General features: G+C 39.4%; 1 protein-coding gene across 2 annotated transcripts in view; it reads left to right on the top strand.

The window, feature by feature from the left end:
• Window positions 1-5,053: 5,053 nt before the first annotated feature.
• Window positions 5,054-12,248, top strand: part of epb41l5 (erythrocyte membrane protein band 4.1 like 5) — a 51,423-nt gene continuing 44,228 nt past the window's right edge. For both annotated transcript variants that reach the window (XM_088352637.1, XM_088352636.1), the window contains exons 1-2: window positions 5,054-5,210; window positions 7,611-7,820. In XM_088352637.1, coding sequence (XP_088208763.1) covers window positions 7,641-7,820 — 180 coding nt within the window. In that variant the 5' untranslated portion in view covers window positions 5,054-5,210; window positions 7,611-7,640. The remainder of the gene's footprint in view (window positions 5,211-7,610; window positions 7,821-12,248) is intronic.

Raw genomic sequence — 12,248 nt, 5'->3', positions numbered from 1 at the left:
ACTACAACAACTATATTTCAAGGGAAATACTACAAACATACAACTACAGTAATGTTACAATACACTATTTTGGAATTACTATGAAAAAACTACATATATACTACATAACATTTACTACAGAAATACTACAAGAAAATACTACAAAAAAAAACTACAATAATACGACAAAAATACTACAGATCAATTAAAAAAATAATAGAAGGAAATACCAACTTTTTTTTACAAAATAAAACTACAGTTATGGTACAAAAATAAATCTACAGTAATGCTCCAAAACTTTTACTACAAAATCAGAATGCAGACATGCTACACATTTACAAGATTAGTGTTTAAAAGACGGACCTTAGATATTATTTTCTTGAATTGTGGGTGAATCAAACCCAATTAATGAGACACATCTTTTTTTTTAGAAAAATCTACAAAAGAATACTGTATAACCAGAGGGGAGTAGTTTTTATTTACATTTACGCTTACATTTACTTGGGTAACTTGAAAAATTGTGGCACTGCAGCTGAATGATTGTTTAACAAACTTTTTGAATAAATGCAATATGGATTCAGGGCTAACCACTCTACTGAGCCAGCCCTGACGAAGTTAACCAATGATCTTCCTAGTATAATATCAGCTTCCATTGCTACTCAGATGACACTCAACTATATCTTCTGATGGAGGAATCTGCCCAACTAAACTGTGGAAATTTGGAGGCCTGCTTCACTGAGATAAAAGAATGGATATCACTCAACTTCTTGCGTCTTTACCCTGAAAAGACCGAAATGTTAATTATTGGTCCATCTAAATGCCGTGACTTGTTCTCAAAAACTGCTCTGAACATTGACAAGTGTAATATCACCCAGAGTGATTCAGTCAAAATTTTGACCCCGATCTATCCTTTCAAACTCACATTAAGAATATTTCTAGAAAAGCTTTTTTCTATCTTCGCAACATTGTTAGAATTCGCCCTACACTGTCTCAGTCGGATGCGCAGATGAGAATTCATGGGTTTGTTACCTCCCGTCTCGATTACTGTAATGCACTACTCTCCGGTCTCCCGAAGTCCAAAATCAAGAGCCTGCAGATGGTACAAAATGCTGCAGCGAGGCTTTTTACTAAGACAAGAAAGTTTGATCACATTACCCTGATTTTAGCTAACCTGCATTGGCATTAGCTTAAGATGTGATGTTAAGGTTCTGTTGGTATTATACAAAATCATGCATGGACTTGCTCCCTCATATATTTCAGATTTAATTTCCCCCTATGTTCCGGTCCGGAGCCTTTGCTCTGAAAATGCTGGTGTATTAGTGATCCCAAGAGCCAAGAAGAGATCCGCAGGTTCGAGAGCGTTCTCCATTCGGGCCCCGGTGCTGTGGAATGCTCTTCCCCCTGAGATTCGATCAGCAACCTCAGTGGAACTGTTTAAATCTAGGCTTAAAACACACTCATACTCTATAGCTTATGACCTATATTTCCTGTTGACAATATCTGTGTATTGTTCATTATTGCAACATCCGTTGCAGCCTGGTCATCCTGGAAGAGGGACTACCTCATGTGCAGTCCCTTCTCAAGGTTTCTTCATTTTTCTCATGTTGAGGTTTTAAAGTTTTTCCTTGCCCTCATGTAGGTTTTAGATCAGAGGAAGGTGAAATAATAGTCTGTGGTTTGCAATAATCTGTGGTCCGTGCAGCCCTTTGAGAGTCTGTGTGATTAAGGGCTATACAAATAAACATGACTTGACATGACTGAGTTTTGGGACATTTTGTACTTCTGGAAGTATTTCTAAATCACTACATTTTTTACTTTTATTTGAGAAAGTTTGTAAAGGAGAAACTACTCTTACTCCGCTACATTAGGCCACATTGAACCCGCTACAGAAAGCCCCTTCACGTAAGTACACGCATGTCTCCTTGCTTTTTTTCATATCTCCTGAGCCCCCTGTATGAGAGCCGCTGTGCGGCCCAAGCCACGCCCCTTTTAAAGGGGAAGCGCCACACGCCAAGCACGTGGCTGTATTAAAACAAACCGGCCGGTGTAGGTTAAAGGGTAAAAAGAGAGAAATAACTGCACAAAATCATACTTAAACTGTAGCATTGTGATTTTATTTACCTTTTCAAAAGGTTGCTATTTTATATTTACAAACGCATGCTGCGTTTTATTGCACTTTCACCTTTTTTTGGTTTTCCAATTCTCAGCATAAAAATGACATCAGAAATTGGATTTATCAATTGCATTTCTTTAATTTTATCAAAACAATCAAACATTCCATAATTCATTAATATGATAAAAAAGTTACATTTAAGGCAGTATTATACAACAGAGTAGTCACCTCATTCTCCACATGATGTGCTGCATCCAACTTGGTCATTTTGACAATAAGCTATTATAGATATATACAGCATGTGTTGCGTTCATTATAATGCTTATGTAGGGCTTTAAATATTTTTGCAGCTACTGAAAAATTGTTTTTCTGTCCAACATGGCTATTACAACATTTTTGGGTCCCGACCCCTGGGCCAGCTTGTGTTTCTGCCTGCAGAGCCTGTTATAAAGGTACTGGAGCTTCAAATGTGCTAGTTGTGCTTGACTTGTTTCTTTGATTTATACAATTATTATTTTATTGTTTATTAAAGTACTTGCATTTACCTTGTTTATTTTAATTTTTGTTTAAAATAAATGTAATTTTACTGTTGATTGTATAGACTTTGATGATTTGAGCATACAATTGAATATTTGTTAAAGATAAAATGGAAAAATGATATGTTGCTACAGTTATTCAGTATTTTAGTTTGTTTTTCACAAAATACTTTTTGACTTTTACTCAAGTAATTATTCGGGTGAATTCCTATTATTTCTACCTGAATCTTGAAAGAAACATCTCCTGGATGCAACTGGGACGCATCATCAGTGATGTATCCTGGGTTGATTGCGTGTTTCGGGTTTCGGAACATCAGACACTCTCGCCCAGGTGACCCAGCCGGGGTTGATCACGCCTCAACTTGCATTCCAGTAGCAGCCCACGGATCTGCCCTTTTGAGCCATAACCACCTAGTAGCTTTTTCTGCAGCTTCACTAGCGAAATTAATGGCTTTCCTTTTGGCTGCCCTGTCACACCCAACCGTCCCAGGACTTTGCAGTAGGATTGTCCGGCAAAACCTCTGGAGGCGACCTCTATTGGCTCAAAGAAAATTTTCCAGCCCATGCCCGTGCCTTCCTCCACCAGCTCCTGGTACTTTGTGCGTTTCCTGTCATTGACTTCCGCAAATATTCCCACAGGCCTGGGAGTTCCAGCATGATCAGGTGTTTTGAAGCTTCAGAGGTGATTATCAAGTCTGATCGAAGCGATGTTGCTGAGATGTGCCGGGGGGACCTAAGTTGTTTTCCAAGGTCGACGTGCAACTGCCAATCAGAGGCAATGTGGAGGAGTCCTGTTGTTCTCTGTGCACAAGCCCTGGGTTCCTCTCCTCCCTTGATGAACTTGACTGCCTCGCTCTGGGCTTGATGGCATTTGCTTGTGTTGATTGCCAGGGCAATGCTCTCAGCAACAGCTTTCAGAACCTGATCATGGTGCCAGGGCCTTTGGGCAGCTGCTGAGCAGATTGTTTTAAGGAGCCTCTTCCAGAGCAAATGGGACAGGAGGGTGTTTCGCTCTTCCACCAAGCATGAAGGTTCGCTGGGCTTGGTCGGACATCGTAAACTGCCTGCACAAGAAACTGGACATGGCGGATGTCTGTTTGCATGATGTTTGACTAGGTCACGTTGCGCTGTAATGTGTTCTTCCACCTTGTCTATGCTCTCTGCTTTCAGTGTCCGACTGAGTGTTCTGGGTCTCGCAACATCAGACACGCTCGCCCAGGTGACCAAGCCGAGGTTGATCATGCCACAACTTGCGTCCAAGTAGCAGTCCACGGATCTGCCCTTTTGAGCCATAGCCACTCAGTGGCTTTTCCTCCAGCCTCACTAGCGGATTTAATGGCTTTCTTTTATATTATTCTGAACTGTTCTCTTATTTGAGTAATGTTTTTGGTTACTCTACCAACCTCTGCATGTTTCCGTAGTGCAGTGGTTAGTACATTGAGCTAATGGGCAAAAGGTTCTTGGTTCGAGTCCTAGTGGAAACATATGTTGCCCTGGAGAGGGATGGGTGCAACAATGCTGTACTGTACTTATTTAAAACACCACAGGGAATGGTGCCCCTACGACCCTGGTGGTTGAGGGATCCACCTACCACCCACCCACCTCTGCAGACATATCACAGCAGGTATACTACAGAAATACTACTATAAAATATTACAAAAATTCTACTACTGTATTATTACAATACAAAATATGATCACAAATAAAATACAAATAAAAATTATATATATTTATATATATATATATATAATACGACAGAAATACCACAAAAATCCTACTACAGTAATACTACAAAACAAGCATATTACAAGTAAAATGCTACAAAAATACAACTGCATTAATATTACAAAAACCCTACCATGAAAATACTACAAAAATATTACTCGAGAAATAATACAAAAATAATATATATAAATTCGACAAAATCCTACAAAAAATAAACTACAATAATACAACAAAAATACTCCAGAAATATAAAACTACTACAAAGGAAATACTACAAAAATACTGCAAAAATATAACTAAGGTAATAACACAAAATGAAACCTACAATAATAATACATAAATATTACAGAAATACTTCAAAAATACAATGAAATACATCTGCAGTTATACTACCAAACTAAATATGAAATTTACTCCTTAAAAGGGTTTTAATTTATTTATTGTCTTAAATAGTGGCGTTTCAAACTCATTTTGATGAGACAAACCTTATCAAAAACAAAAATAAAAATGAATGCTGTATGTCATTGGTCACATTTTTTAACCCAATGCGGCCCGAGGCTCCAAATAGTTGCCCACCTTAACGTATTGAATAAAAAAAAAACAACAACGTACGTGTTTCTTTAAAAAATGCTAATCACATTGTTGTTTGGGGTTTGTCGTGACGTCACTTCCGGGGGAAAGCTTCGCCTCCTACTTTTTTTTGTTGGGAACTGAGGCAGGAAAATCTCGCGCACTGTTTGTGAGACGCAATAAATTAGAAAGCAAAGTTAGAATACTTAAAATGCTTCTTGTAGCTCTTGGGTCGTCGACAATGCAAGCGGGGGTGCTTTCGTATTGGATTTAACCAAAGAGCGTCGGTAAGAATCAGTTCTTTTCTTCATCCGAGCCTTTCCCTGAATCCACAAGTGTCCTCACAGCCGGGCAAGTGTATCTTTGGTCCAGCCATGGAGGGCTTTAAGAGGCGCTTGTTTTACTAACGGAAAGCAAGACAATAAAAGTGACTTTTGCGTTACAATTACGGGTTGGTCTGCGGCGTAGCTACTAATGTAAATCAAACGCACACCTGTTGCATGGTTTCTTACAGGTACTGTACTGAGGCCCCTTCGCTCCCTTGAAAACAACGGTTCCCTCTTACATTTATAAATATATACACATTAACAAGTCGGACCCAAATTAATTTATCCGTGTGACTAAACTCTAGGATTTACTTTTATGCTTTTATTCCTGCTCCTTCTTTTTTGCCACTTTTTAAGAATACTTTACTAACAAACATGCTGTACATGTTTCAGTAGTGGGTATAATTATAGTGATGAATAAAAACGTAATTAATAACAATTTAAAATTGATTTAAATAAAAATAAAAATACTGCAACCATCATCTAAATGTGCATTTTAAAAGGACAGTGTGTAATATTTAGGGCCTCACAGTGGTACAAAAAAAGCTTTCAGTCATGTAAAATCAAAGCATTGATTACATGAACTATCCAAACAATATTAAGGTGGCCCTAAAGTTTGTCATATGTCTTCCTGTGTTCTGTTGCAAAGATTTTCATTCGCATTAAAGATCAGTGCCATCTAGTGGTCAAACATTACACACCGATGCTTTAACGATACAGGTAGATCGAAAAACTGTCATTAAGATTCGTTCGAGTACTTAAAATATTTGAAAACTAATTTAGAGAATTGAAAAGTGCCCGAGTTTTGGGTGAAGTGCTTGTAAATGCCTGAAATTGTTGCCACGTTTCTCAACAACTCTGCCTAAAAAATGCTGGCAACATTGCTTTTTAGTGGATTTGTTTTGCCATTGCATTTATCCTTCCCTTGTGATTAACATCAGTTGGCATTAGTTTGTACAGAATTGTCTTACGGGTTACGCCAAGAGGAAGGTGCATTGTTCACCTAAACAGGGCACGATAAAATGTGTATTAGTGCAAGGATTACGTATCAATTATGGCCATTTATTATAGGCCATGCAAAAAGTTAAGGTAGTGTTTCCCAGTGGCAAATGGGAAGAACAGCCTGCAACAAAAAAATATAAGCTACATATTATAGTTTTTAAACCCAAAACTTCTATGGGGAGAAATTTGTCTCTAAAATACTTAAATGCATATTGTTAATTTCAACAAATGTATTTGCAATTTACTCATGATCTAAAAATCTTATGTCTTGATAAACGTATTCACAGGAATAAAAGTCCCACATCTAAATCACAGTCATATTTGGTAATCTGCAAAATACATGATTCACACCAGACTAAATCTTTAATGCTACTGGAGAAATTGGAAAATATGATTTGAAAGTCCTTGAAAAGTGCTTGGCCTTGAAAAAGGTGCATGAATCCTGTTTCAAACATGTAGTACATGTCTCAGTGTGTGTTTTTATATTGGTAAATAACAGCATGATTCGTAAAAAAAACTCATACGTATTTAAATGATGAATAAAAATACATGGACTATCTTATGAACATGCATTTTAAAAAATATGCTTACAGGTGCCCAAAAAATCTAAAACCTTGGAAAGGATGGGCCACAGAAATGAGAAGTGAAATGGTTCCGCTTTGGTCACAAGGAGTCTTCCGTAATTTGTATTCTTCCTTGTGCTTTTTAGCACTCCTTTTCCCTTAGACTGCACAATACAGCATATTTAGTGGTCAAATAATATACGCTGCCGCCCAAACTATTAACATTTGAGTTTAACCAATTTTGTCTACATTATACTTTGATAAATCAGTTAATCCAAATTAGTGAACTGATAAATCTTTAAGAATAAGCATTCTAATATATTATTGGAATGCAACAATGTAATGATATCGGGTATGAATTTTGAATTAAATCTTTATTGCCATTGATATCAACAGTGTGCAGCTCTCTCTCTCTCTCTCTCTCTCTCTCTCTCTCTCTCTCTCTCTCTCTCTCTCTCTCTCTCTCTCTCTCCTCTTTTCTCTCTTTCTTTTTCTTTTTCCTTTTCTCTGTGTCTTTTCTTTTTTTCTTTCTCCTTTCTTCTTCTTTTATTCTTTCTCTATTTTTCTCTTTATCCTATCTTCCTCTCTCTCTCTCTCTCTCTCTCTCTCTCTCTCTCTCTCTCTTCTCTCTTTCTCTTAATTTTTTTCTTTCTCTTCAACCTACGAGTTCGGCCACCCAAGTGAATGTTCTTCCATGTGGCCCCCAAACTAAAGTTTAACACATAATCACCCATTTTTCCTGTGCATGTCATCTTCATCATCACCCATGTCTAAAATCTTTTTAATTCTGATACAGGTGGCAGTGTGACCCTCCCTTACCCCCAGAATGCTGAGTTTCCTGCGCAGGACTCTGGGGCGACGCTCCATCCGCAAACATGCTGAAAAAAGCCGGCTACGGGAGGCGCAGCGCGCTACCACGCATATCCCGGCCGCTGGAGACGCCAAGTCCGTCATTACTTGCCGTGTGTCCTTATTAGACGGGACCGATGTTAGTGTCGACCTTCCGGTAAGAACTTCTCCTCGTTATTGGGTGAATACTCTGAAGTAGATGTAAGCTCGGGCCTAAAAAGAAAAATCCAGCCTGACCCAACCGTGGCTTGCGGGTTTCAATGGGATTATAAAATAAATTTTTTAGCATTTTTTTTTTTTTTGGCACAGAACGTGTTGTTTTCCTCCCCAAATTCGTGCAGATATTTAATGCGCACTGGATCTCGAGAAATTAATATTGCCTTAAAGTTGTGACATCACCGGATGGCTACGAGAAGCAAAACAAACGGAACGTCCCGTTGAAAAACTGACTGCGATTGTAATAATCAGCGAATGCATAGCGCTCATTTCAGCTTAGAGTATTTGGAACTTTGCTTGCTGTGTCGCTGGGGGACTTTTTTGCCGAGTTGATGATCAAAGGGTAAGTTTACCTGCCATTGTGTACAGCGTGGGTTCCTTTTTTGACTTTGCCTCATTTTAGGCATGTGACTGTGACTTTTCCTCTCGTATTCATGCCACTTGTCTTGCAATTAATATAATATTGTCCTGGTTTTTTTTGGTCCAGGGTAGTCCAGTTAGCAGTCCGCTAGCTGCCCAGTCTTCCAAGCTTATTGTTTTTTCTCCTGGCTGGGTTCGTGTTTGTTGCCGAGGTAGTTTTTTTTTTTGTTGGCTCGCGGTGATCCTAACTGCTTACTGCAGCTTTCGGACAGGCAACCTCCCATTTTTTTCCCGCTCATCAGTCCCAGTTTGTCCTCTATGGTAGCAGCCTACCCTGCCGTGTTACGATCTTTCCTAACAATGTCACAAAACACCTCAAATAAGAAGGATACGGAATCAATTACCTTCAGCTATGTGACACGGTCACAGTTGTAACCCTGGTAATCTAGTGGTCATTTTTCATCCTCCATTCCTTTTTAAAGATGTGAATCTTTGGCATTTTTGAAATCTACAAACATTCATCTTTAAAGTCCTTGATCATTTTTCATTTTTTCTTCACTTGCACAAACTGTATAATTTAAAAAAATGTCCAGGAAATATTAAGATGGCAGACGTTGCGCTTGCATGTGTAATTTAATGCATCTCATTGGTTGAGAGACACGGACAAAAAATATCATGATGACATTTCTTTTTAATTGGGGCGGCAGTAGCTCAGGAGGTAGAGCGATCGTTTTAGGACAGGGGTCGGGAACCTATGGCTCTTTCTATGAGTACCTGTGGCTCAGAAACAAATTTGATTGCATGCAAATTTTCTCCATCTCGTCCAAAACATGAGCCACATCCTGTTCAGATACACGCAGAGCCAAACCAAAGTTAACAGTGTGGCAGTACTTTGCAGTATATATAGGGCACGTTTTTCACTACAATTTACAGTCAAGGTGTCACAAAAAAAAAAAACAACTCGTTCTGGCTGTACAACACTAAATAATCCGTTATATAAAACATCACTATATTATCTGTCTTCAGTGTTCAGATACCTTATGATGAATCCACAGAACAAACTGTAAATCCGCCAAAACACCAGAAGAGAACTTAAAGTTTTTTGATTGGGTGAGTGGGAGGCATGGGTGGAGCTATGCAAAAAGTGCAAGCACTCCCTCCCATCTCTCGCCCTACGCCGTCTGCGCACATCAGGCTCCCTGTTTGCAGAATGTTGTGACGTTTTTACAAAATAACTGCTTACATCTGGTTTTGAAACCAATATGTATGAAAAAAAGGGTCAAAATGAGTTTAACCGATCTTGAGTAATTGCAAGAAAGAGACAAGTTTAAAGTGGTATGTTTGTTGATTTTGGGACACGGGCTCTGGCATTATTCTCTTTTCATAATTTTTATCAAATCATCAAAAATAAATGTGCTGAAGACTAAGCTTTTGTCTGGGGCGCGGGTTTAGCAATTTAGTAAATTTGTCTCATAATATATGGTGTGGCTCTTTCCCAAAATAAAATTGATATATTTTGCTTTTATGGCTCTTTGAGTCAAAAAGGTTCCCGACCCCTGTTTTAGGATTAAGGGATCCCAGTTCGAATCCCGGCTTGTCTGTGTTACATGTCGAAGTGTCCTTGGGTAAGACACTGAACCCCCCAATACCCCCAATAAGCAGGTTAGCGCCTTACATGGCTGCACAGATCACGGCCGCTATTGGGAAATGTGAAGCACAATGTAAAGCGCTTTGGGAAGTCATTGACTTGAAAAGCGCTATATAAATGCAGATCATTTCATTTCATTTCATTTTAATACCAATATCGAAATAGAGAAGCCTACCCTGAATTTAAACTCTAGCCCTGAAAGTAGTTGCATATATACATATATGGATAAACAGAAAATGCAATAACTGTAGTCCACAGATTCCTTGGTTTTCCCGGTTAATGGGGTCCTGAACCACCCGTGAAACGTCAGGAAACTAGCCTCACAGCTTCATAACAGTCCTGAAGAGTCAAACTTACTGACTAAGAGTATATGACTGTAACAAAATAACAACTATAGATCTACAAATGATAACACGGAACACAGAACTGCAGTTGAATGGTCTTTATTGTCATTTTACAAAAGTACAACAAAATTGGAGGATTTCTCCTTTCAGTGCATCAAAGCGGTTTTAGAGAGTGGCTTTCTGCACACTATCTTCAGATATCCTCAACTTAAGCCAGGTCTTCTGGATGATTTAATACAACCGTCCCGAATATAGTTGTTTCCCACAAGTTGTAGCTCCAGGTCATCCGTTTTATTGATCTGGCCTCGGGGAAATACAGGCTTGCAGGAGAGGCTTTCGAGTATTGTTAGCCTAGCCGTAGCATTAGACCGGACCTGCAGCCTCGCTATTGGGTTCTCTCTCGATGCCGCCTCAGTTGCTTCACCAACCCGATAGTAATCCACAAAGCACTGGCTGGTGATAGCCATTTCTTTTCGATCTTCTGGCCTTTCTCAGAGCCTGATTTAATTTATGAATTCAATTTCAATGTAACAAGCCATGCTTCGTAGTTTGTTTCGGTTAGGAGACATTGACTTGTGTGCCCGCCCATTCCGGATGTTTGACTGACTGCATACACCAGTCTATCACAGTCGCGAGTGCAGACAGTTATCACTCCGATATATATACACACACACACACACACAAACACTCCCCATCCGCTCAGAAAGCAATGCACGATAGATTGATATCAATGACAAGAGAGACAATTTATTCAGTTCAGAATCCTTGAGGCAGTGAACCAGCAATAACCGCAGTGCGAAGTAGCAAGGGGTCTCTGTCCAAGGAAACATAAAAGACCTTACATGTCAAATAAATTTGTTAAGTTGTGGTGACAGTTTCGTTGTTGTCAGTAGAACAGCCACCTGAAGCTTATTGACATGTGGGTGTGTATACCCTAGTCTCTGAGCACCTGTAATTCCATGATCCTCTCACGCTTAATCACATGACCTGGTCACATGACAGGAGTGGTTTGACTCAGAGGTGACATCCAAACAATAGGCATTGCTGTTAAACGCTTGAGTCAAAGGTTTTACCTGATGTTCCCTTTTTTTGATCCTCTCAGTTCTCTACAGTGGAAGAATAAAAATCACCGTTATTGTAATTGATGAGTAAAAAATCTGACAACCTTGTATATTTTGATACTATATACATTTTAGTATTGCACCAGAAACTTTACAGATTCAGTGTATATTGTAATTTATTTGCAAGATCTTAGAAGTGACCATTTCTAAACGCTAACACTTGCATCAGACATAAAACTCTTTCACCTTTCGGCAACATTTGCGGTTATCGAAGTCAAAAAGGGTGACCTACGTGAATTGTGTAAATCCAGGTACAAAATGATTGGAAGGCGGGAAAGGAAAACCATGTAATTTATCTGGTGGTACATTTGAATTAAAATCAGTGTAGTTTGGGCGGGCGGGAGTACTGTATTTATCCGTGCATTTATTTTACTATAATAAGAGCTTTAAGTTGGGATGCGTGCTATACAATAGTTTTTACGGTAGTTCTTTGTTGGTTGGATCCCTTACAACTAGGATCGTCGGGGCACCTTTTCCTGTGCTGTGTCTTTGGGCAAATACAGCCTGGTGGCGCGCATCCATCTCCAGGCCAACATATGTTTCCACCCTCTCTCTAACCAGGGACCTTTCATGTGCAAGGCGAATGTGCTAACCACTTAGTGCATTACCCCACAATGCAATGAAATGAAATGAAATGATCTGCATTTTATATAGCGCTTTTCAAGTCAATGACTTCTCAAAGCGCTTTACAATGTGCTCCACATTTCCCAATAGCGGCCTTGCAGCCATGTAAGGCGCTAACCTGCTTATTGGGGGTATTAGGGGTTCAGTGTCTTACCCAAGGACACTTCGACATGTAACACAGAAGAGCCGGGATTCGAACTGGGATCCCTTGATCCCAAGACGAGCGCTCTACCTCCTGAGCTACTGCCGCCCCACAATGACGGATCAGTCAA

The sequence above is a fragment of the Urocampus carinirostris genome, chromosome 14 (genome assembly GCF_059441175.1).
Source record: "Urocampus carinirostris isolate Australia breed hairy pipefish chromosome 14, RoL_Ucar_1.0, whole genome shotgun sequence".
NCBI lineage: Eukaryota > Metazoa > Chordata > Actinopteri > Syngnathiformes > Syngnathidae > Urocampus > Urocampus carinirostris.
The sequence above is the reverse complement of the archived record's forward strand: the minus strand, read 5'-3'. Positions and strand labels throughout refer to the sequence as shown.